At 32.9% G+C, this 27,440-nt stretch overlaps 1 protein-coding gene across 3 annotated transcripts in view; it reads left to right on the plus strand.

Moving 5' to 3' along the window:
- Positions 1-2,074: 2,074 nt before the first annotated feature.
- Positions 2,075-27,440, plus strand: part of LOC108909265 (protein alan shepard) — a 161,076-nt gene continuing 135,710 nt past the window's right edge. For all 3 annotated transcript variants that reach the window (XM_018713546.1, XM_018713547.1, XM_018713548.1), the window contains exon 1: positions 2,075-2,353. In XM_018713546.1, the coding sequence (XP_018569062.1) occupies positions 2,294-2,353 (60 nt within the window). In that variant the 5' untranslated portion in view covers positions 2,075-2,293. The remainder of the gene's footprint in view (positions 2,354-27,440) is intronic.

Below are 27,440 nucleotides of genomic sequence, written 5' to 3' on the forward strand. Positions count from 1 at the left end.
CTTCGCGAAGCAGTCCCGGATAGCTTCATCTGAGATGACCTTTAAAGTCTATGACGAATTTTCTTTGATGTCATCAATAGTCTGAAAACAGCGTCCAGAGCACTGATTTTAATTTCGGAAAGAAGAAGAAATCGCAAGGGAGGACAGTAATCTGATTTTGATAAAACTGACAAATTGACAAAATTGAGTGTGCGGACGCATGTGGTGCAAGAACCTTTTGAGTTGTCTCGCCATAACTCTGGTCTCTTTTGCAGATTTTTTCACGTAATAGTCATTGTAAAACGCTTTGTGTACTATACACAAAGTTTGCTTTTCACCTTGAGGCAAGAATTCAAAATACACAATTCCATTAAAGTCGAAAGAAACAATGAGCATCACTTTGACGTTGGATCGAGACTGTCGTACTTTCTTGGGGCGTGGAGATCCTTTGCCAATCCACTGTGATGATTGAAATTTTGTGTCAGTCTCGTAGCCGTAAACTCAGCTTTCGTCTCCCGCTATGATCCTTTGAATGAATGTTTCATCGTCATTAGATTGTCCGAGGAATTGCCGACAAACTTCCACACGATTTTCTTTCTGTTCGATCATCAAACAAGGAACAATTTTTGGTGCAACTCAATGCATGTTCCATTATTCAGTCAAAGCCCAATTGAGATGCTAATCTTTTCTGCAATTTCTCTGGCAGTCAATTTGCACGCACCACACCTTTGACTTTCCCAATATGGGCGTCCTCAGTTGAAGTCGAAGGCCTTCCTGGTCAAGGATCATCATCAATTGACTAACAACCACTCAATCATGAAAACCATCCCTAACATTGCGTACTACACACAGCATCATCTCCGTAAGCTTGTTTCAAAAGTTGAAAAGTTTCACGCAAAATTTTACAATTGCATAGTTGTTCCAGAAGATAGCACATTTCAAAAATTATCTTAAACACTTCAACACGTTGCATTCAAATAACAATATGGCGAAAACTGAATGAGATATCAACAATTTAAGAACATGTGGTTACAAAGGAGGTTATGCGCAACGCAGTGCTGCCAATTGCATATCGCTAAATATCTCCATTAGCCGCGTAATTCAAAAAGTTAGATTATTTTTCTGAACAGACTTTGTAGGTGTGTTGTTGTGTAGCTTTAATTAAGGCAAGTTATTGTGTAAATAAAATTTATGTGTAATGATTTGTAGTATATAGTTTTTTTTTGTATCCCAACACAATTTCTAAAAATTTTGTAGACGTTTACAAAAATTAAACATTGTGCTAGCAAAAACTAAATAAGTAGGTATAAAGAAAATTAAATTCAACATTTTGGATACAGTTTGTTGGTTAAGTAAGACACAAATTGTAGTTACTGTTATTTTCTAGGTGCATGTATAGGCAACATGCATACTTGCATACATATTTTTTTAATGTCTAAAAATAATTTACACCTATCACCTATATATAAAATCATTTAGTGAAAATATTAGACATTTCTTAGAGGTTCTTAATTAATAATTAATTGGCTGCGTTTGAGGTACAGAATAAATATTTTAAGAGGGTGTTGACTGTTGCGCTATTTCATGACGTCATTTGTGTGATGGATAATTGAGAAGATGAATGCCAGATGAGCATAGTAAGCTACATAAAATATAGTGTTGTGCATAATACTGTGTGAAATGTCCCGGTTAGAATTTTGAAAAAATTTTTTTCTCGAAAACTAGATTTGACCGCACAAAAATAATTTCTGATTCGTGTTCAGCACCATCGAAAATAGGGGGGTAGGGAAATTTTTGTGACGATTTGGACAGGTTACGGTATAGTAAATAATTACAAAAAAATTAGTTAGAAAATAAGTCCATAGCTATTACATCTCGTACAGATATTTTCAACGAATTTTTTAAACGTGCGATGCAAATGTGTAGATGAAAAAAAAACGTGCAATTATCCCGCCTAATGAATGTCATTACGCCTACGGGATCGTCTGATTATAGGCGACGGCATCGTGGGTACGTGTATGAACGCGAACATCGCGAATATCGGAGCGTGCGCGGAGCTCTAGTGGCGTATCGGTGAACGACTGACAGCAGATAACCAAGATGGTGTCCGGCTAGTGAGGGGAGTGGCGAATGAAATCTTTAGTTGCGGTTGAAACAAGTGCCGGCGGTCCGGTATACGGGGCTCTTGCTATCCTCTCGGCCGTGAGAATCACAAACAAGTGCCGTGAAATGACCTCATCCTAGTGTGCCATGACATTTGATACATAAACCATAGACACACCCCTATTTCAACTCATCTGTGATAATAATAATTATGGCCGTGCGAATGGATAACTCCACACCGAATAGAAAAATTAACTACAATAAAGTCACGGTAGGTATCGATTAGGCTATTTTAGAGTTATTTTCGAGGGTTCCTACCCCCGGCACGTCAACCCCGCCCATTTTCTCTCCCGAATACAGAGCGTTGCCCAAAACACATGATTGCGTAATGTCGGGGCATGTTTGTGGAGCCCTTTAAAAGTTAAATGGTTTTTTAGCGGATGCGTTCTGACCGCAACTGTCACGGTCGATCGCGGAATCCGATTCACTTTAAATAATGATAATTTAACGCATTCCCCTAGCCACCAGACAACACCGACGGCGTCGCAAAAGACGCGACGTTTTTTGCGGGGAGCAAAATACCGCATCTAACAACAAAATCATGCCGCGGCAGTCGGCATGGCCGGCTGCGCTGGTTTTGTTTATATTACTTCGCTTGCGTGACCCGACACAAAATAATAACTGTGCGAGCTGAGGTAGCAGGCACTGGGCAGGCCGTGATTTTATTTAAACGTCGCCGAGCGTGAAACCCAAGCCGCCCCGATAAGCCATATGTTTGTGTATGTGGGTGTCGGTGTCTCGTATCGGAAATCGAAGAGGACAGACTCTGAAACCGCCGCCGCCGTCGTCGTCGTCGTCGTTCTGAAGCCGGAAGTTGTGACGTAGCCGTGAGGCTTAGTCGCTATTCATCTGTCTCAGGGTGCTCTCGGTAGTAAAACAAAACCAGTAGGGGCTGCCGCCGGCGTTAAAGCCTCATTAGAAATTAGCTTTGTAATTGATAGCGCTTTTAAGGCGAAAAGGTTCGTGGACGGGGTTGCGCTCTCGTGTCGGGGTGGCTTTACCGATAATTTGAAATTCAGTTTGTGCGACGCCCGACAGCAGTGAAGTTAGTGCATATGGATAGAAGGCCGCAGCATTTTGTAAGAAATATATATTAGGTAATATGATGCGTTCTTGTGTTATTTGTTAAAAGTAAATTATTGCCTTAGATCTGGAACACCTACATCATAAAAATAACAAATTTGTAATCATTCTTTCCCAAATTCCGTCACTGTACTAGTGCCATTATAAGAAAGGATATTGTCTAAAAAGTCAGAACAAAATATTGAAAATTTCAGTGTTAGTAGAAAAAAAAACATGTTGTTTATTAAGGTATTTTAATAAAATTTGCACGTTACCCTTTAAAAATTGTATATCTGTAATACACATATACAGGGTGTTTGTAAATAAGTGCGAAATATTTTAGGGGGTGGTTGTCATATAAAGTACGAAATATGCTTCGTTTCCGAGATACAGAGTGTTTAAATTTGAATTATTTGTTTTTATTATTTAAAAGAATTTTAAAGATATTGACTCGAAATTTGAAAAACACTTTGGAGGGATAAATGTGCATTTTTTGGGGTAATCCGAATATTTCTACCTGCACAAGTGGCGTTCGTACAAGAATGCCGCAACCTTTTTTAATAAAAAAAATGGTACGCCACTGACTTTCCTGTTTTGATATTTTTTTAAAAATTCGTCATCATTTCTGAATTAATTTGGCCTCTTCAATTTTTTTTGTAAAAAAATAAAACATTTTATTGTAGGTTTCGATAGAAAGATATTGAATCTTTAAACTGAAATAATTTATAAAAATTAAAATTTAAACACTCTCGGAGACGAAGCATATTTGTCAATTTTTTTGCTATGATTTAATGCACAAACATTGCACACACAGAAAAAAAAGACCAGAAGTTGCCATTTCATGTTATAATAATTGTCGTTTTAAAGTGTTCCAAGGAACTCCATGGGTTTTTGTAGCTGTGGAAAAGAGTATCCCATTACGGCTTCAATTATAACATATTCGTTTAAGTGACATGTGGAATCTCACAGTGCTACACTTTTTGGCGAGAAACCCCCTTAAGACACTTTTTCGTGGGTCCCCTTGTCTTTGGAACCAGAAAAATTTGGTCGCAAATTTGATTTTTTTTTTAATTATTAGCTAAAAAGCCATTGAATTAAGAAACTTGTCTCTTAATATTTGTTTCGTAAAACGCAATGTATTTGAGGAAAATGGCGAATCACGATATGCATTCGAACACATTTTGACATTTTTCTCGAAAACGTTGCGTTTTACGAAAAAAGTATAAAGAGACAAAAACTTTCTAAACTTAATGGCTTTCTAGTGGACTGATAATTTTTAAGAAATTTAAATATGCTACCAAATTTTTTTGGCTCCAAAGACAAGGGGGCCCACGAAAAATTGTCTTAAGGGGGTTCCCCGCCAAAAAACGTAGCACGTAGCAAAGAGATTATTTTTAGGGGCGGACTTCAGGGGGCTGTAACTCCGAAAGAGGGGGCCACTTGGCAAAAATAAAAAATACGGGTCCCCTAAAGTCTTAAGAATCTTTGACCAAATTTTGTTGCATGAATTTCGGGACACCCTGTATATGAGCTTCTAACGAAGTTACCATATAAATATACAGGGTGTTTCTGAAGTAAGGGCGTTCCTTGAAAAGGGCGATAGAGGACACGAAAGTAAGCAACATTTTGATATCGAAGCGCTGATAGCGGTTTTGACAGTTCGAAAATGCTCAAATTTATTAAAACTCGTTTACAAGTAACACAAAAATTAAACGAATAAACGAACTACTTACCAATAGACGATATGCTCTACAAAAATTGTTCAGTGTTATTACCATGTGCTAATAAACATGCTTCCAAACGACGCGCGACGGTCGGTCACAATTAGTTCACATACGTGCAAATACACAAAATTACAAGTCTCATTTAAATTGTACTGACACTCTCCGTACATTTTATACGCCTGCTAAGTAATTCTGCAACACACTACGCACGTGCACAAAATGCACAGGGTTGTCTTACATTTATGATTAATTTTCTCGAAAACAGAAGCATTTAGACCATTAGTTGCTTAATAAAAGTTGCTAATTTTACTGCTCTATCGCCCTTTTCAAGGACGCACTTATTCCATGAACACCCTGTAAATTATAATAGAGACTTGGTTCCACAGGTAACTGGTGTGACACATGTAATTTTTAAATAAATAATGCTGTTTCCGAAATTATAAGTATAAACTATATCTCATATTTCTTTGTATAGGTACCCAATAAAAAATAAATTGCCTATAACATTTTTCCTTAAATATAAAAATAAGTAAAAAATACTATTAGCTAATGTTAAATGGCATATAAACACCTTTGTTTTTTTTAAGTACATAATCTGAAAAATATATTATACAGATGTATCGAAAATGCTTTTCTAATCATAAATGGGGGATTCCATGTTACAAATTAAAGAAGTGTGTATAGGTAAATATGTTTCTGGAAATGCTTGTTTTTTCGAATAAAAACCATTTGAAAAAAAATATATAATATTTTACATAATTTAAAAATAATTTACTGTCATTATAGTAATAGTTACCTATAAATGGGTTAGCCACATGTAACAAGAACGCATTTTTGTAAAGCTTTCAAGAAGAATAAAAAATTGCAAACCAAATTGTTGAGCCTCATACGGAAACTACTTCCCTATATACAATTATTTTGGGGTATCTACATACGTTTATGGACAATCAGTGACTAAATCTACATATTAATTTTGAAATAAGATGCTTCAGCGCTTTTTTTTAATTTAAAAAATGCAATTTTTTCATTTTGACGCGTATTTATAGGAACTTTTTTCGTTAATTTGTGGGTAGAATCCGTCATTAAAGTTTGGCGGGGCATTCCAGTTTCGCCCTATACACACGCCGAAAAAATGTGTTAAGAAATAAAATACTTGTGATCTATTGGAAATGTATAGTCCTTCCGAAGTCAGTTGAATATGCAAAAAATCGTCTGGTAATAAAATTTAATGAGTCTCATAGGCGTCCCTAAACAAAATTTTCTGCTAAAGGTGAAAAATTGTAATAATTTGTAGAAAATTTCTATTATAACATATTTTAATTATTTATGTCCTCAATTTTATTATATTGGTGGTAAATTTCGTTTTGTTCCGTTTCAAAAGGTCTCCAAAATGCCATGTTGTGATAATATTAGTAAACAAAATATCCCTCTTATTTCTCCCTTTCGCAATTGTAATATGAATGATTGATAGAAGGCGCCTATAATAAATTAAAATTACCTGATTCACTCCAAATTCCGCATTGCTGCACTGCACTGCTGGGCAATATATGAACCACTTGTCGTCTGCTGTGATTTATTGCCCAGTAGCCCAATACAACTGTAATCGTTTTCCTTTACCCGTGCTCGCATTCTTCAACTGAGCGTATACATTTCTATCATCCTCCACGTTTAGTTCGACCAGACCTGTTTATCAGTATGGCTAAATAAATATGGGAACAAGTTTTTCAAATATTTCATTGCCGAGTTACTGCGTAGCGACCGAGCCTGGTACATACCTTGAAGTTATTGGTTCTTCAATTGACTTCGGAAAAACTATATCAGTTATTTACTATTCCGTTTCTCGTAACCTTGCTCTTGTTTTTAATTATTTCGTTGAAATCCTAAATTGGAAAGGAGGTATAATATGTACTCAATTTTTTTTGCTAATATCCCATTAGACCGTATAATTTTTTAAGTAACCTTAACCCACTAATACAAGATAAAAATAAACGGGTCGATAGCCCAGTTGAATAGAATTTAAAAAAATACACTTCTAACCGTTATCCATTCAATAACTATGTGGTTAAGGTTACGCTCGTATCCAGACCATTTTTGTTCATTAGGTGATTCGTTTTTTTCGACGGAACGTAAAATATTTTCTTACTATTAATGCAAAGAAACGAGAACCATAACGAAACCAGCTTTTATATAAAACTGGCGACCGCAGATGGTTGTCGTACCTTTGCACATACGCCATCCTGCGTGTAACAGTCCGGTTTAGGAAATAAGGAAGAGAACGTCAAACCGCAACAGGTATTTCGCTGAAGAGAAAAAGTTCACCAGGTTGTCAGTATATCTCAAAGTTAGTTATGATCTCTTTGCATGCTACATGTGGTTAGTTTTATTTTATTTGTTCCATGCTCGTTTCCACCAACTGTTTTAGGGATTTCCTAACGCTAGGGAAAGAACAACTTACGCTAAGTAACTTTTAATTTCCACCGATTCTTTATTCTTCTTCACTGCGTAACTTTAAGGTGTCAAAATTCAAAAATTTCATTTCCTACTTAGAATTTTAGTTGTTGGAAATCAATTCAGGATGTTATTCGACCCTTAATTAAGCAAATCTTGCCTTTTTCTTTTTGCTTAATCTTAATGTTGGTCAATGGTCAACATGGCCATCAGTGCATTATTTTAAATCAGTAATGTTGAATTGATTTAAATTGAAGTAAATAATTATATTACCTGATTATAAATTGTTGGTACTTATAGAATAGGTATATGTTTAATTTAATTTGTTAACGCTTTATGATTTTTTGTTCGACATATCAAGTTTCCTAAATGGGATCGGTTTCATGACGCCTGTAATATGTAATTCTGACCAATTTTGCAAGATAGACATCATATCGGTATTTCGTAATAGATTTCTTCAAAACATCGATATCGATAGAACACAGGGGTAATACAGCAACATTGCTTAATAATTAATAATACGCAATTGTGGTAATGATGGTGTAGATTATTATTGTCAAAATCTGCACCAACATACTCGATTAAAAAAAAATTAATACGCGTATTTACGCTGACCGCCGATCTGCAAAGGTTTATCGACAGTGAATCTTGACCTATCGTGCGTATGCGGTCACTAACCTAGATTTTACTGCGTTTTTAATCTGCAGTGAACGACAAAACCTCGGACAAAACTTTGTGTGTCAAAGAGTAGTACGGTACCTGCCTATTTGGAATTCCTACTCCTAAAGAAAACTTATTCTTGCATAGCACTTTGTTAATAAAGTCGGGATCCGCTGCACTTTCATTTTGATACTAATTACAAAATTAAAGACGACTGAGGAAATCAGCTGTTTCGCTTCAACATTCGAACGCTTTGTGGTCTGCCGAATAATTTTTTTCGATTTTCTGTCTTTAATAGAATTAGAATTAATGATATTATGACTGAATCACCCTGTATAAAGTTAGCACGCCAATTTGGAAATGTTATAATTTTCAAATATACTTTTTTTTCCGTGTCCATATATAAAAAGTAGGGAGCCACCTACCCAAAAAAATATATTTTTTCTGATTGTGCTAAAAGCCATAAACGAATGGCGAAAAACATTTTTTTGGCACACTATCTTTATAGGTATGAAGTAAAGTAATTAACGAGAGAAGGTGTTATTAATATGTGTTCAAAAATTAATGAAAAGATATGGTTTATTGCAGTTTTATACAAATTTAATACACATTAATAAATTTTGTTGGAGTGTAATAATAATCTATTAATTCATTAAGTTATACATACCTAGCAGACTATTATGTTGGTTATTTTCCAAAATGTAGTAAAGCAGTAATAGGAGTTGCGGTAGCCGAGGCGACCAAGGTGCGACTCAAGAATTAAACTGGATCGATTTAGATATTCAAATGGTGCTACGGTAAATCTATTCTGTATGTGTCCATCAAAGGGTTGTAGACCAAGAGACTGTAGGTGTACTCGATAGATATTTACCAGACCTAGCCTCAAAAAAATTATTTGTATAGTATTATTCATCAATTACTTTTTATCATTATCATAGTATACAGTATGTCCACAGAAAAGGAGTTGAATAGGAAAAGCTTTCTTATTTTTCATTTTATCGAAAAAAGTTACTTATGATAAAAAAAGTTTGCTGGTTCTTAAAGTAAGATAGAAATAGAAAAATTTAACATTTCTTGTACGGGGTGTTCAAAAAATTGAAAAAACTTTAAACACATTCGGGAATTTTTCATTTATTTCCTGAATAACTTGATAACATTTTTTTCCTTGCCCATAACATTGTACTAAGTAATTTTTCCTAAATTAAAAAAACTTTAAACACATTCGGGAATTTTTCATTTATTTCCTGAATAACTTGATAACATTTTTTTCCTTGCCCATAACATTGTACTAAGTAATTTTTTTGCTGTAAAGTAAGCATTTTAATCTGACAATGGCGATGGCTAATAAATTATAATAGCGAATTGTCAAATCAACGCCTACTAGAACAAGATTGTATTGTTAATTTGGAATAATTTAATTTGTATAAAATAAATTTAAAGATTACAAATAAATAAAATTTTGAACAATTTTTCCTAGTAACTTATTTCCAAATATTCAAAATAAGTGCATTTTACTCTTCTACCATTTAGTGTTTTTAAATTTTTTGAACACCCCGTAGAAGAAATGTTAAATTTTTCTATTCTAATCTTACTTTAAGAACCAGCAACATTTTTTATCAAGGGTAACCTCGAGAGTAACTTTTTTCGATAAAATGAAAAATAAGAAGGTATTTCCTATTCAACACCTTTTCTATGGACATACTGTATATTCCAAAAGGATATTTGACTCAATGAAATGATCAGTTAAATGATTGTTGTTCGCCTTACACTTCTGTGGTAATTTTGTAACTATTAGTAATAGACTCAAATTTATGTAAATATATAATTCGAACAATTATGAATAGAAACAGTTATGAATAAAATTGTAGTCGGCACATAACTAAGTTACCGATCATTAGATAAAAATATATCTTACGAGAGAAGTACCTGAACGTGATTTTGACTGATTTTGGGTTCGTTGACCCCCCTTGCACCCAGGAATCACTGTGATTCGCCTGCTAAGTTGGGACCCGACCGGAAGTCCTCTAATTATCAGCGATTGTCCCAAGGTTGGTGTTTATTTTTACTCCACCTCCGTATTCTTTTTATTAGACGCATTTCCTTAGGAAGCACTTACAAGTTCGCCTAATTAGATCTATCCGAGTGCGAGCACCTAGATGTCGAGAATACGGTGATTATCCCTAACGAAGACTGTAATTTATCGCTACTAATAAACTCTAATTAATAAAGTATATGTAAGCTGGCTTTGCAGAGGCAATTGTGCAGTGTAGGATTAAAGAATAGGGGCCCTCTAGATACAGGGTTGACCAAACTTAAGAAAAGATAGTTTGTTTCAAGTCGTAAAAAAACAGTTGAAGGGTAATCAAGCAAATAATATTTTATTTCATTCATAGATCAAGTGATTCCTTGAATTATCAAAAATAACTTCTTGCTGTGGCACTTTACATGATCGGTACGACATTTTGCCATTTATCTCGAAAACAGCGCATTTTACACCTACACGAAAAACACATCTTTATAAAAAATTTTGCCCAACTGGCTGCACTATTATTCGGTCTAGTAACCTTATATAGTCGTTTGTTATTTCAAAACGTGATAATTAATGACATGACCAACATTAGTCCTAGTAAGTTAAAATATAGGAACGGAAATCTTCAAGGTCAGGTCTTAAGACTACGTTAGGATTTACAACTTTTTAAAATATAATTTTAGAACATTACATTTGAATATAAATTCTGTGCTTTTGAATGATCTAGTTTTTTTGTATTCTATACTAAATGAAACATCTGGAAATTTAAATTTCCGGGTTTCATATGGTCACTATTGCTCCCTCTGGTGTCTCGGAGTAAACTTCTGTTGAACCGATAATCTTAATACCGATCCTATCGACTGACGTAGCGCCCTCTAACGTTTCAGACATTTATTCATTACTAATTTTGTAGTCGTTATTTCCATTATAACATTATTATGCATTTCCTATCTTTCCTCTCCTTATCTTTGGTTATGACTTGAAATATGACTTCCAATATGAAATAAAGCCTCCTACAGAGAAAAGACATAGAAAATCATTAATCCTAGTTGCCGTGGAGGCCTTTAAAAAATCCTATAACGAATTCTGCACCAGCGCTTACAGGATTAGTTATTATTGCCATCGAGGCAAATTGACTGGCAATAATGTGATTTCCCACAAGGTTACTTTAATTGCGCCAATCGTTGCGCTGATGTCTATTCATCGATTATTTTTTTGGGCGTGCTACGTGGCTTCTTAATTCCGAATGAGCGTCCATTTTCAGGGCTATTCTAATACGCTGGGTGTTTCTGAAATACGTCACCAAATTTAAACAGGTAATAGTTAATATTATTGTGAACAAGTAGTTTCTCAAGACGTTAGTTCGAAATCGCTTAGTAGAAAAAAAATTATGTGGAATTTAAAAGCACTTTGTATAGCAAGCAAATTTAAATCTACACTGAGAGAACAGTTTCTTTGTTGCCGGTAAATTTCAAATGAACCATATTTTTACTTACATATTGAATTATACAGGGTGTTCTGAAAAACACTAACATAAATTCAGGGCCTGATAGAATTTAAAAAAATATTACAATTTGTTCCTATGAATCATGGGCGTATCTTTTTCCGTTTTCAAGATAAAGAGGGCTTTGAATATAATTTTTTAAAATCTAATTTTGGTACTATCTTCCACAAAATTCGACCGAATGAACTGAAATTTTGTTATGTGGGGTTTCTGGGGATGCTAAATGCTCTGGAGTTATTAATTTTTGGCTATATCATATATGGCGTTCGTTCAGTGCAGTACTCTGCGGAACATTTTAGGTCCTAACTTTTTTTGAGGTTAATCTTTTTATCCCTTTTGTTACTTGCTGTTATGGCAAATTTTATTCTAAACAAAAAAGGTGCTCTTGTAAGAAGTACAAAAATTTTCCCGTTTTCGAGAAAAACCAGGCATAGTACGCCAAAGTCAAGCAGCTAATATCCCAAATTGTTGTTTTTTATTTCAAGTAGACTTTGGCACCTACTATACTATTAGTTTCATTAATAAAACTCAAAATCAAAGGTCTCCTTTTAATAGTAATGATAAAAAGTAATAGCTTATTTCTGGAAAAGTTTAATACATATTGAATACAATTGAAAAACAGAAAAACTACAAGAATAACTAATTATTACTAACAGAAAATTAAAATTTAAGGAAAATAAAATTAGAATAAGTGTCCTCCATTATCACAAATACAAAAACGAATTCATTTTTGTGATGAAAACAATGTATTTTTCAAAGGTTCTGAATCATCTTTTAGATGGTTGAAAACATCAACAATTTTTTGTCTCGGATGTCCTGCTGAATTTATTTCTGTTTCATATATTTTTTGTTTGGTATAGCTCCAAACTACAGAATCAAGGGTATTAAGGTCTAGTGACCTTTGAGACCAGTGAATTGGAGCATCTCCACCACGACCAATTCATCGCTCAGGAAAATTTTCATGAAGCCATTCTCTGCACACTCGAGTAAAATGTGGTGAAGTACCATTATGCATGAAACATAATGGAAAATTATCTTCAATTATTTCGAACAGACTATTTCTTAAAAAATCTAAATACTTGGTGTCATTTAAATTACCATCTTCGTCCGTAAAAAAGATAGTGGACATTAACAACATCAACTCAACATTTATCATTTTACAGCAAATTTCACATGTTCTATTTGAAGAAATGAGTGCCAAATAAATTGTTCTTTGAGTGTAACATAATTTAAACATTATTTGCTACTAACATGGAAATTAGTGCATATAATAGTGACTGCTGTCCAGTTTCATTTCCAATATAAATTAATTTAAATTGTTCTTTTATAATTATAAAAATTTAAGTATTTAACAAACAGCTCAATTGCCTTCAGGGGTTCCATATCCCCTTTATAATCCGTCGTAAAATGTAATGGGCAATTTAAAATGTTGGTGGTTAGACACAACTGTGGTGGAACGACTTCGAATATACCGTATTACGCCCCCCCCCCTTCTCTTTGCCATCTTGTATTTCTACTAGCTTTAAAAATACCGGAGATAATTGCATTTGATATCGAGGGGCCTTACTTTCCAAGGCGATTCTGTTCAGACGCATTAATTTTTTTGTGTAACCCTCCATAAATTCTGGACTTCCCTTCGGACAGTTGAATAGAAAAGAATATTTCAGTCTGGTCTGTAAAAGGTTTTGCGCCGTTTTGGATGATCACGTAGAACACGATAAGTTCATTAGAGTGTTTCCTTAAGGAAATATTTAAATATTTCTTCAAGTTACTCATAGGTTTGGTTGGTGATAAAATATTTAAATGTAATTTAGGGTCGAGAATTTGAAAAATAATAAATTTGCGGTCACACTTGAGAAAACGGTCACTATAATCTAATAAGGTTCAACTAAGAAGGAAAATATTGGTTAAAAATAAATAAAAAACACCGCGATTACTTTATTGGGCGGGGAATTATGTGTTTCTTTCTATTTGTAAACTTAGATCCTTAATGACTAAAAAATTCATTTTTTCAAAATTGGCTTTAATCCATATATACAGGGTGTTATTTAAGTACGTGGCCAAACTTCAAGGGGTGATCCTTTAAAGGTTTCTAAGACGATACGTTTAGATAGATTTGGTAATACTTCGTTTTCAAGATACAGGGTGTCAAACTTTTAAAATTTTCGTAAAAATCTTAATAATCCTTTATCCGATTTTGTTGAAATTTGGGAGTGTTATTTATGGTAGAAATGGGCTAATTAAAACTGGGACAATATAATAAAAAATTAAAACTGCCAAATGATCAAGGGTATCTGTTATTTTTATCCATAACAGACGTATTATAGACCTTTCATTTCTGTTATATTCTCTTCCTTTTCCAATGGGTTTCATCCTATAATTTTTTTTCACTTTTACCATTTTTTAAGGCTTAAGAACTGGTCTATTAGGTTATGCTTGCAGCAAAATGGAAATTATTTCGAGAATATTCTTGCATTTCCTGTTTTTCGTTTGTATTAAATTGTATTTCAGATAAATAACTTTACCTAATACATTTACTCTATTTTTACTTTTACTAATACATGTCCCATAGTCATAAGTTATCAAACATTTTTCATTAATTAATAGCAAATTATTCTTATTATTAAATTACCAGCTTATTGACAGAAAGTGTCAATTTATTAATATAATAAATAACAATTTATTTGTTATGACTTCCGCCTACTTTATTTTTACAAATTTTCGCAATTGCCCCTTTAGTAAACGATATATAATATATCAGTATTCCTAATAAATATTTTTAAATAAATAATTTGCTTCATATAAAAAATTTCTAATAAAATATTGCAATGCGGTTGACTCCTTTATAAAATACGCCAAAGATCGAACAAATATTGAAGTTGTCTCTTTAATAGTAGGATGCTCATACCAAGTTTCGTGTCTTTAGCATTCCTCATGTTTAGGAAAAAAATTAAAATGTGAATTTCAATCCTTCTCCTTTGAGTGTATATCGCCTCAGGAGTGCAACTTTCATATAAGGTATTTTTACTTCAATCCTCTTATTTTTGGCTACATTCACTGGTACTATTTCTGCTACTTCATTTAAAAACACCCTGTATATGTGGAATTTAAAAAACAAATCGAATTTATAATAAATTATATTTAAAATAAATAGATTATGAGAATAAACGAATTTTTGAGGAACAGGGGAGTCAGACGTTAACTGATTCCTTCGTCCTTTCATAATGCATAAAGAAATTATTCAATTTCTAAAACCCTTAAAACCGTACTGCACTGGATCCTTTGACAGGCAATGATTTATTACTTTTCATCGAATATGATCCTACTCTAGTTGCGGTTAAATCACCTCTATTCTACCATAAATAACACTTCGGCTAAAGGATTACGATTTTTTACGAAAAAAAAAAACGATTTTTTAAAAAAGTTTGGTACCCTGTATCTTGAAAACGAAGCATTACAGAACCTATGTTTATATAAACTTTTTGTCTTAGAATAATTCAAAGAATCACCTCTTGAAGTTTGGCCACGTACTTATAACATCCTGTATAGTTGTCAGAGCTAGCAAATATTTTTTTTTAGTGCTGTTTTACAAATTTTGACGTGAGCAATTCAGGACACCAGTTATATGTAATACGGCTTCATAGAATTATTTATGTAAATAGATGCAGAGTGGTCCATAATTTACAAGTCGTTTTCATACGAAATGTCTGCATGTTTTCGGGTTGTAGTACGAGAAACTAGGGAAAGCGAGAAGGTGCGAAATACTCGAACCAATTAACACAACACATTTTTTGCACTGCTGTTAAAAGACAAGAGTGGTTTCTAATAGAACCCATCTCGGCTATTAAAACTCGAGACTCGAGATTAGACTGATATCACTTTTGTTGCTCGTTGTTGTTGCTGGATCACAAGGAGTGAATAATCCGGCTCATCTTCGTCACGTAGGCAACTTTCTTCATCAGTGTGGAATGCATTGGCCGTCGAGCAAGGCGAGATAGGCGAGCGAGATCTCGGAAAAATGATTCATTTTGGTTTTATTCAGGAGTCGCATGATTCTGTTGCGCGTTGCAAATGTGAAAGTTAAGTTGTCAGTCGCAATTTCTTCTGCTTCCAAGGTTCCGTGCCTTAAAATAGTGCACCTGTTTGGAATTGAGAACATTGAAGTATTTCATTCGCTTTGCTTTGCAGAATTTTTCCACATTGCAGATAAAATTGTGTACAAGGTGAGGTGAATCGTTGTTATTTCAGGGTATCTTAGAAACTGCTAAAGATGGAAAAAACTTATACGTTTTTCAAAATTTTTCGATTTTCAAAATTTAACTGTCAAAACGGGTATTTAATACAGTCCCTTGTTGATTCCAAGAAGATCTTTACGTCACTTTCTTAGAATTAACAACATTCGATACTCGAGGGAGAAAGACATGGGCGGCGGGTCGTTCACCATAGCAGCTTGCCGTGCATACTGTCTTTTGCAATTACAAGGCGTGTTTCTTCGTAAATGTATCGACCTGTTAATTTTCATTGTAATTTCTTATTAAAATAAATCAATGGAGGTGAAAAATAAATTAAAAGAAATTAATTCCCAATGCCCTTTATATATTCAAAATTTCAAATTGCGGTAAATTGTTACAGTATTTCCGATAACAGAACTTTATTGGCTTATTCTTTGCTTGGAATTCTATTGCAACAAATATCGACGACTGTATCTTCTTTTGTTTTCGGGTCGCAGGACGATATTTATTTTCTCGACATTTTGACGATCTCTTTATCTCTGCTGCTACATGAGTTAGAATTAATGGATCTGTATTAAATTTTCGATGTAGAATTGATGGTAAATTTCATGGTTTCTGTACCATGACGCGAACTTTACTTTTTTAATAACGGAAATCGTAGTTGCCTATGATTCAGAAAAGTATAGATTGTATTCTGCTGCTCAATTAGACGTCATAGTTATTTTTAGAAATATCAGAAATATAGGGTGTTTTATGTAAAAATTAGGTACATTTTATAATATTAATAGAAATAGTGTTGGCTGTTATAATAATTTACTTTTAGGTACATTATACATCAGCCAAAAGTTATTTTTTATTTATTATTTTGTCTGAAGGAACATTATGTTCTTCTTTTTTTTTGTAAAATCATCGTGTAAAGTTTTTCAACACAAAATCGAATTTCCAATTAAATAAGGTAAATTATTAGAATCAAATATTTCAATTAAAAATGTACACTATTTATTTACACCCTTTGTTACGTTTGTAGAATTAATAATTACATATTATTGAACTGCAGGTCACAGGCAACTACGATTCTCATTTAAAAAGATGTATTGCTCCATAGCTTCGTAATAAGAAAAATAGTATTAATCGAATACGTATCAAAATATTAATTTGAGGCAGTTTTTGCTTGACCACCAACTTACTTAGGAGCAGAAATGCGAAGGTCGTAAAGAAATTTAAATCATTCTCTATCCAACAAACCGTACCTGTATATTAAATATCTGATTTGACAGTTGAATTTATATTGAAAATGAACTCGAGAAAAGTTATCAATTTTGTTTATTTACCTATATTGATTTCTAAGATATCTTAAAATCCTGTCGAATTTGATTTACTGTGTTTGAAAGAGTATCTATCATTTAAATAATGAAAAAAATCTATTTAAATATTTTTATTTAAGAACTCTGACTATAAAAATATACACTACTATCGAAATAAATGAAATAGATCCCTGAGTTTGGAAACCGATATTAAGAAAACATAGGGGCAAAAAAATTTGAAATGCGGACCATACCTATATAGCCTCACTATTATTTTTTTTGTGTGCTAAAATTTCAGTTAGTTTTGTTACCCCATTCTTTTAGTTATTAATGCAAGTGTTGAAAACTTCACGGTTTTCTGCCTATAAAATTGATACCTCTCACTTTAACTCGTCGTAATTTTTTTGTTAATTGTTAAAAAATTACAAATTTTTACTGACGATAAGTAGTCTTTAATACTGTGAAGGTCATTTGTCTCAAAAGCTCTTCTCTTTTTTGTTTTTAAAGCAAAACAGAAAGGAGTGCTATCTCCGTAAATATTGTATTCTTTAAACAAACACAGGTAATAAATAACTGTAAACAACAATCTGAAAAAAAATTGTAATAGTGCCGGATATAATTTTTTTTTAAGAACCTCGATATAAAAATAAAATACAAGTAAAACAAGTCTAACATAGGAAGTTGTTATGATGACTTGGATTTGAAACAACAAAAACTCTGTAACGATAAATTTTTCCTGTGACTAGCTTTTTTGTAAATAGTACGTTTGGAACTTTTTTACTGTTCTTTGCTTCTTATATGTCAAATTCTAACGTGCTATTTACACAAATACGTTAATAGCGCAATGGGTACTAATGACGCTTAAGTTAGTTTCTTTTTATTATAATGTTGGGAAGAGATAGGTAGTTCACGAATTTTAAACGGAAACGAAATGTTTTAAGCAAACAATTTGTTGTTTTGATAGTATAGTCTGCTACGTCATGATGTTCAAAGATGATGGCCGACTAATGGGTTTTGAATATTAAATTAACAAAAATTTAAATAAGGAATCGATAGATTATCTTAAAAAGTAGTATTCCTGATAAAAATATACTCAATTTCTATACAAACATCGTGTTCGTAAAACAGGTTTAGGTCATTGTTTGCCCACCATCTTCAGGTCAACTGCGGCAAAACTGCTCTATAGTAAAACGTACTATGTAAATTTTCGATATTTTTCAATAACACAATATTAGAAGTAGCGATATCTATCATTCAAATTTTTTATGTTCCTTTGTCATTGGCAAATGTCACTTTTCAGCTTTCTGTAATCCTCTCACATCTAATCTACATGAGAATGTAGCGTATAAATCTCAAGTTAGATTTTCAAACTGTAAAATCAGGATATACTGACGTAACGTATGTGATCTCTCTCCGCAGTTATTGGCAGAATCCCAATCGTGTCTCGGTTGACTTGTGAAGGTCCTTCGACAAGTTACATGTATATTGTCTGTATGTTTATGTAATGCAGCGTAATTCCTTACTACCGCAGCTACGGGCACCTAACCCATGTAGAGAAATTCCGCAGGTTGCACAGATGACGAATGCATAGGTAATTCCGAATGTAGAACGCAGATGTGAATCTGCATATAACTGCTGCAGAGTTGATCAGATTTTGTGCGTGTGAAAATAAGCGACTTGTTTTTTCAGAGAAAATCGTTTGCATGAAACGTATCGTAGTACATAATTAGGTATATCACATACAGGGTGTTTCAGAAAGACCTCCCGTAAATTTAGGGGGGTGATAGTACGACAAAAAATAAGAATTTTTGTCTTATGAACGATATGTCTATCTCCTCTTGTTTTCGAGATACAGAGCGACAAATTAAATTTTTTACGAAAATTTCCAAACGCTGCTAAATATTTTTATGAAATTTGGTATTTCGGGGTTTTTAAGGACGCCAAATACGCTGGTCTAATTATTTTTTGGATATTTATTAGAGGGCACTAGTTACGCTACATTCCTGTTACATTTTAAGTTCTATTTTTTTTAGGGTTAGGTTTTTTTACCATACGGGCTCCAATTTCTAATGTACAATTTTATTTTCTAAATATAATGTACTCTTGTTAGAACTTTGTAACGTGGACAGTTTTCGAGAAAAAAGGCTTTTAATTGAACTCTTACAATATTACGGTGAAGAAAATAAGTGACTTTTCTCAAAGTAGGCTTATGTCAAAACTTATTGATATAAACTTAACTTATTAACTTAACTAACTACTTAACTTATTGATATCTCATAAACAACGCATACATTCTCAGTAATATTTTAAACTTTAATTAACTTTATATCAAAATTTTAGTCTAACTAGTCACTAAAATTTTGATATAAAGTTAATTAGAGTATAAAATTCAACTGCTTTTGCAGTTATTGTTATTATTAATTAATAAAATTAATTTGTGATATATAATAAAATAATTTGACATACCTGATGTTACAACAACGGTTCAAAATTTTGTCCACCGACATGTAAAAACATTTGTGTTTGTCTTACTCAGTTTTGACGAACTAACACAAGTGTTGTCTTGTTTTACCATAAATTAAAACGATATCCATCAACTCCCGAGTTGCTATACACGCAAGCTATTTTTGACACTAACTACGAAGAAACTATTGTAAACAATATCGCAACGACGATTGTAAAATCGGATTTCAGTATTCGGAGTTGCTGAGGCGACGTGGCTCTCCACGCGTATTACGAATGACGCTAGAGACTACAATTGTCCAGCTATGTAATGGTTAAAAGCACTACAACTTCAATAATTTTTTTCTCGGAAATTATAAGGATTTTACAAACAATTTTTTTACGATAGTGACTCCAGTTCTCATGCCGCATCTATTTTTTGGAAAAGTTATGAATCACCCTGTATACATGGCGCAATTATTTTCAAGTGATTATAAACTGCTTTATAGTAACCAGATAAGTAAAAGCAAGAGCTACACTTCGTTGCAAAAAATGTACCACAAAATTTTGTAAGACTGCTTTCGCACCGAAAAAAGTTAATGAGTGAGATATTTTCCAAAAGAAAACAAATGATTGAGAGAGGTATTTTCCAAAAGAAAACAAATGGTTTTATCAATAAATTTTAGGTACTTATTGTTTCATTTCGTGAAAGTTTAAATTTTTTGTTAGTAAAAACGCATGCAAGAGATGTTCGAATCCTACAGAAACGAAAATAATTTTTACGACGAAATACTATCACTAATTTCCGGTGTATTTTAAAGGAATATCTAATTCATATGATATCCTTTTAATTTATCTGTGCTGTAACGGTAGTAGAGGACGTGTACTTCCTTTATAAAAATGTCCATCCGACTTCCTGGATACATAAAAGACGACATTCCATGCCGTTTTTGGATTTTTAGATGAATTTATGGGCACTTAACGATAGCAAGTTGACAGAAACACCCTAAGTAATAATAAAACCATTAAGATCATGAATTAGTTTGTTAAATAACTTGTTAAAATTATCATATATGGGGTCCCAGTTATCTACTTTAAATTTATTTATTTATCCATATATGATTTATTCCAGGTTATTTTAAATTGTGATATAGTACTAATATGAAAGTAAAAACTTCGAAATACTATGTTTAAAAATTAAAAAAATTTATTAGGGTTGTTAAATATTTTAATAAATATCTTGTTACTTCGGTATCAAGGATTATAAATAACTAGGTTGGGGTGTTTTCCAACGTTTTTGGCCGAAAATCAAAATGATGTCATTAAGCAGGCATTTCAAAACCGACCAAATGTACTTTTTAGAATATTTTTGTCTATGTGGCAACATGCGCGCGTCTGCATCACTGCTTTCTCATTTTTATTAGCTATTCCTACAGTGTTGCCAGGTTATACTGACAAACATAAACAAGGCTAATGGCTAGGATGTGTTATAATAAAATAATATGTAGTCGTAGATTAAAAATTATGCATAAAATTATAATTAGAAATCCTAGATATTAATACTGTTTTATAATTATTAAAAAAAGCTATATTGGCAAATGTCGTCAAACTCATAAAATATTTATCAGACTGTAGTTTCAAAAATGTTCGAATAGCATAGTTTTAATTTGTCTTTTAAATGTATCTGGGTTGGTGCTATCTTGAAACGTTCTTAAGAACCGTTTTTATATAACAGACCGTCGAATTTAAAATATATTCTATCGTTCTGTCTTATATTTTGTATGTAATTTACTTATCAACGTTATTCTGCCAGTTTAAAGAACTAAAAATTGAATTTAATCTCAGATGTTGGAGTATATTGTTTATAAAACGTTTGTTAACTTGCACCAAATTAATTTTGTAGTGTTTTTCGGTCTCGGATATAGTGACAGTAAAACAAGTCGTTTAAGATTTTTTAAACATGTGTTACCATGGCAACGATCTATTAATGTCATTTGATAGAGTTTAAGCGGCGATTTAAAAATATATAGGGTTTGTTATAGCTATTTGTTAAAATAAAAGAGATACAGGGCCGCGAATACCAAACGGAATCACCCGGTATTTTTGCGCATTTTGTATTAATTAATACCAAATTAGCCTTTTCAATTCGCGTCCAAATAGGAATCCACTGTAAAGTTTTCAACATTAAATCAGTTGAGGTATATCGATTGTAACTCAATATAATTCTCATACATTTATTATGCAACCTTTGAAGCCTATCCATATCTGTTCTTTTCTTATTATTAGTGTTATTATTACAGATTTTATTTTTTTTCTTTACTGTATAATCTATTTTTGAATTATATACATGCAGTGGTATTACTTTATTTTATTCTGCTGACTTTTTTCAAACTTTTAAATTGACAAATTGACTGATATACCTAGTATTAATGTTTTGCTATCGTGTAATTGGGAATTGTTAAATAAATAATCAAAAAAATAAGAAATAACTTTTCCAATTCCAATTTACTTTACAAATTCATTTATTACAAAATTGCCTTGTTACTCTAAAATAAAAAAATGGATGATTAAGTTATTGAGTTGTTTGCTTGTAAGAAACAACTATTCCGAATCCACTTAATTGTACAGGGTGTCCTATTTTGGGTGGCATTGCTGCGTACAGGCTAATCGGTGATACACAGATACATAGAAAAAAACTAATGCAAGAATTTGGTTGCACCACCAAATTTCACTCGTAATAAAAAAGCACGGATTCGTATATGCGTTTTTGTCTATCTATTACCTGTACCCTGCGATCTAACTCAAAATTGATCACCCTGTACGTACAATCGAATAGTTTTTTCAGAGTTCAAACGCGGCATATGCCTAGCACAGTCCCATTCCGCTCTTCAATTTTAACGGTAGTAGAAAAACTTAATAACCATTCAGCCGTAAATAATGCGTCAATAATTGACTAAATAAATCCACGCACCAGATTTACAGTAAGGCAACAACTTCTTAGTCCCATTTCTTTGTCGATTAGAGGAGCGCACAAGCGCCCGCCATACTCGAAATCGGCAATTCATTCACAAAAATTGACGTCGATTAACTGACCAACTGTATTAACTTTTTTTCCGAGCGCACCAATTTGTTGGTAATAGACGACGTTTTTTATTGTCATTTTTTATAACAATGTAAATATAACTGTTTCGGTTGGTGCCGTTGTACTTACTATAGCGTAGTACAGCAATTGCCGGTTCTTTAAATAACGTTACATGGTCCACATTGGAATTATTGTTAATATGAGTGGTATCATTGGACGTCACCCTGTCAACAACATGTTGTAGAAAAGTTGAATATATACGATTTCATGCCGACTGGATTTACTCATTCTTTAACAATTTCCAATCGGGGAGCTCATGACGCCTGTTCAGTGAAGTGTTTTAGACACGTAGACATTTTACACGATGGTATAGTCTTTCCAAATTCAGTTCCACATGTATAAAAATGCCTAGCAATAAAATTTAATGAGTTTCATAGGCGTCTCAAAAAAAGTTTTCTGATAAAGGTAAAAAATTATAATAATTTGTATACAGGGTGATTCAGTCATAATGTCATTACTTTTAATCACGTATTCGGAAGACTTAATAAAGACAGAAAATCAGAAAAAAAAATTTTTACTCGACTTTTAAAAATGAAGGAAATGAACCCATAACTCCCGCTAAGAAGGCGGCCCTGCCAGGTGCCGGATGCTCGGAAAATTTTGTAACGTAATGTCACGTACAAATCGTCAGCTGAAGCGAACAGCGTTGCCAAGTTCACATCATAATCTGTTTTCACATTTAATTAATCTGCTTTAGTATACGGGTACATATGTATGAAACCAATAAAATGCAAGTAAATAAAGGATCATGCTGCATTTTATTATAACTAATTTTAATAATTAAGTGCAAAATGTTTTAACAAGCCTGACTTCTCGAAGTCAACTTTCGTTTAAAGAAAATAAATAAAGCAGAGGTTTGTAGGCACACTGTATTTTATCAAATAAAAAAATTGGCACACTAAATACCCGAATATACAAAGTACACTACACACGGTTACAAAACCATTACCTAACAATTTAAAGCGTTTATTCAAATCTACCACCCTCCATGTCTCCCTCATTTTTCCCGCAAAGGACTTAACATAACACATTTTCAAAAAGTTCAAGCTTTAGAAGCAGCTGATTTCCCCAATCGTCTTGAATTTTGCAATTGGTTCCTAAGTGCAGCAGAACTTTATTAACAAAGTGCTCTGGACGGATGAATGCTGTTTTACTCGTGCTGGCATTTTAAACAGGTAAAAAACATAAGTATTGCTTTCTCAAAAACAATAAGTGCCTACCTAGGTTACACCAAAGTTTAGATTTACACTAAAGTTTATATTTATTATGTAAACTTTGGTTATACGCAACTGCATATTGAATAATAAACTGAAATACTAAAATTGTGTATTATTTAACATTATAAATTATAAAACGTGAAAACGTTAATAATATTAAAAATGATAAACTGTAATAACCGTACAATCGAAAACAATCATCCCTATTCATTGATGACACGATTTTCCATTGATAAAAGACCGACAACTTTTTGCTCTACTTTGCATGGAATACGATCCTACTAAAGTGCACACGTGCAAATTAGAAGGTTATTGACCTCGACACAGGTTAACCTAGGTCGGGAACACGTACCGATTTGTTTATTTGTCTCCGTCTGATTGTATTTTTATCTTCTATTACTTACAGTCAATATTTAAATACTACATACATTTCACCCTCTCTTTATAATTTATCTAGCGAGTGTTGGTTTTTTATGTCATTATTATTATTAATTTATAGCATTTTAAATTATTATTGGCTGACGTGAGCAAACCGTTTATTTATTGTCTTTATATGTGCGAAAATATATAAATATGGCAACATTGCATCTAGGTCGCTTAGTTCATATCGTAGCCGGCTGACGTCAGCCGGTCAGTAACAACCTGAAAAGCGGGTTAAATAATTATTTGAAAATTTTTTTTTCAGCTTAAATATGCATTTAATTTGTTTTTTAATCACGCCATCGTGTTATACTCATTTTTCTCTATCTGTTCTTAAAATTAATGACATTATGACTGAATCACCCTGTATACGATTTCATGCCGACTGGATTTATTCAATCTTTAACAATTTCTAGTCGGAGAGCTCATGACATCTGTTCAGTGAAGTGTTTTAGGCACGTAGAAATTTTACAGGATGGTATAGTCCAAGGGTCGGCAAGTAATTTTAGATGGGGTCCGGATACGTTTGAAAATTTTTAACGAGGTCCAGAAGAAAAATTCATATTTCTTACAAATTTTTTATTTTAATTTGGACTCAAATTTAATCTGCTTACTAACCATTAAGAACTCAAAACACTCACACAATTGTAAAATACTAGAAAAAATTATAAGGTTGGCACTCAAACGTAAAAAAACATTTTTTAAATAATTTATTTAAATAATTTTATACTTTCAAAAAATTTTTGGCGGTCCAGTATTTTACCTTCCGCGGTCCGTCAGTTGCCAACCCCTGGTATAGTCTATCCGAAGTCAGTTGAACATGTATAAAAACGCCTAGCAATAAAATTTAATGAGTTTCATAGGCGTCCCTAAAAAAGTTTTATGCTAAAATTATAATACATAATTTGTATACAATGTGTAGGAAATTTCTATTATATGTTCATTTGGCCAACAACATATTTTAATTTATTTATGTCCTCAAACAATTTTATTATATTGATGATAAATTTCGTTTTGTTCCGTTTCAAAAGGTCTCCAAAATGTCATGTTGTGATAATATTAGTAAACAAAATACCCTCTTATTTCTCCCTTTCGCAATTGTAATATGGATGATTAATAGAAGGTGCGTATAGTAAATTAAAATTACCTGAATCACATCAAATTCCGCATTGCTGCACTGCACTGCTAGACAATTGGCCAGCCACTTGTCAACAGTTGAGATTTATTGCCTAGTCGCCCAGTGCGGTTGTGTTATAAGCCTTCGCGCGCATTCTTCAACTGGGCGTATACATTTCTACTACCTCCACGTTTAGTTCGACCAGACCTGTATACGAATATAGCTAATTAAATATGGGAACAAGTTTTTCAAATATTTCAATGCGAAGTTGCTGCATGAGCGACCGAACCTGGTACATACTGCCAACCTCTTGGTTCTTCAGTTGAGATCGGAAAGACTATACCTCAAGGATAGATAAATAGGGAATAAAAAAGTTTGCCTGACATTCTATGTTCATGTTCCAAAGGGTACTCTGCATAAAGCAAATGTGCAAGAATATATATCAAAAAAGTGTTTTACCCATAGGCAGACAAAAATTATATAAAAGTTAAGTTAATTTGGAACTCAAAAATAAATAAGGCAGACAGTTTTGGAAATGTGAACATAGAACCAACGTACCCCAAAGTTGTATTTTTTAAAATTCAAAAATAAGTGTTTTAATAGCGTTTTAGTTCATTATATTTAAAAATACTTGCAAAAAGCCAGATACTTGTCAATATTAATAATTGGCAAACGTTAAAAAAATTTTGTATGAGCTGGAGTGACATGCGCAATTTTGACCCTTGCATTTGACTAAGACGAAAAGTATGTATGAAACTTTTTCGAATTTACATGTTTTATTATCAAACAATGTCTCATAACTATACACTAATTTCACTAGATTTTTTAAGGATTTTACGGCCGTACGATAAAGTACCTCAGTCACGGCGAAGCATTTACATTCATTGCTGAAGATGCCGGCGAAACGTTTGCAAGTATTTAGCGCGACCAGTTGCAGGGCCACTACGAAACGTCTCAGATACATTGTCTGAGGATCAGTTCCGTTCATAACTGCATTAGAACTAACAAGAACCGAAATGAACATAAGGGCGGGTATAGCGGTTCTGATAATGGGTAAGCCCCAACAAAGCCTAGACCGAGAACCAGGCTAACGAAGTGCAAGATAATTCTGTAACTGGCCAAATTGAACTGCATTTCATTAACTGCAAACTGCAAGTGATATTGGCTTTCGAGTTAAGTACCTATATAGGGTCATTGGATTCATCTACGAGCACCAAAAATACAATATGCAACCTAGAAGAGAAAGCAAATGTATATTTTGAATAAAATTCAAGTGTTGTAACTTACGTCAACCATATTCTTTATGAAAAGCTTCCAGTATGAATTTGTTGGCTTCTTCCTTAGTTAAAATTGTAGCATATACGGGCCATAAAGTTGAAGATTTCATCCCCGAATAGGTATACCTCTAAAAATCATGTCATTACAACGTTTTCCGCAAGAAAACTCCTAAGATATAACATTTTTGTGCATATTAATCTTTCTGTCTTCATTCATTGCCACTCTTTTTCTAACATCTTTTAATAGATGCAAAATATGTAAGAGTTTGAATTTTGAAACGAAAAAACTTGCAAATTAAATTTATCATCAAGTTTGACAATAAAAAATTGTATTAGTTATTAAATAGTTTAAAATGTAGTCTAAAAACCCATAAACGTGACGCAATGTTATTGTTTATTATTATAACCTTCCAATTTAGTTTTTTTCCTCTAAAAACCTTGACAAATTTGCTAAATAACTCTTTAGATAAATTTCTTAGTCCCGCCTTGTTTACAAACACTGGTACAAAGACGGTAGTACAATAATATTTATTTGTTTTTTACGACGCGACGTCTTTTATTATTTTAAAATTTGCCTATATGTACAGGGTGATCCATTAATGGTATCGAGCGGCTGTATATTGGAAACTATAGACGTGCTACGATTATGGGGTAAAAAATCTATTAACAAATACAGCCAAAAGAAATTGATTTAAAATATTTTCAAGGTTGTAACTTCAC

This window comes from Anoplophora glabripennis, unplaced genomic scaffold, assembly GCF_000390285.2.
Source record: "Anoplophora glabripennis isolate ALB-LARVAE unplaced genomic scaffold, Agla_2.0 scaffold306, whole genome shotgun sequence".
Lineage (NCBI taxonomy): Eukaryota > Metazoa > Arthropoda > Insecta > Coleoptera > Cerambycidae > Anoplophora > Anoplophora glabripennis.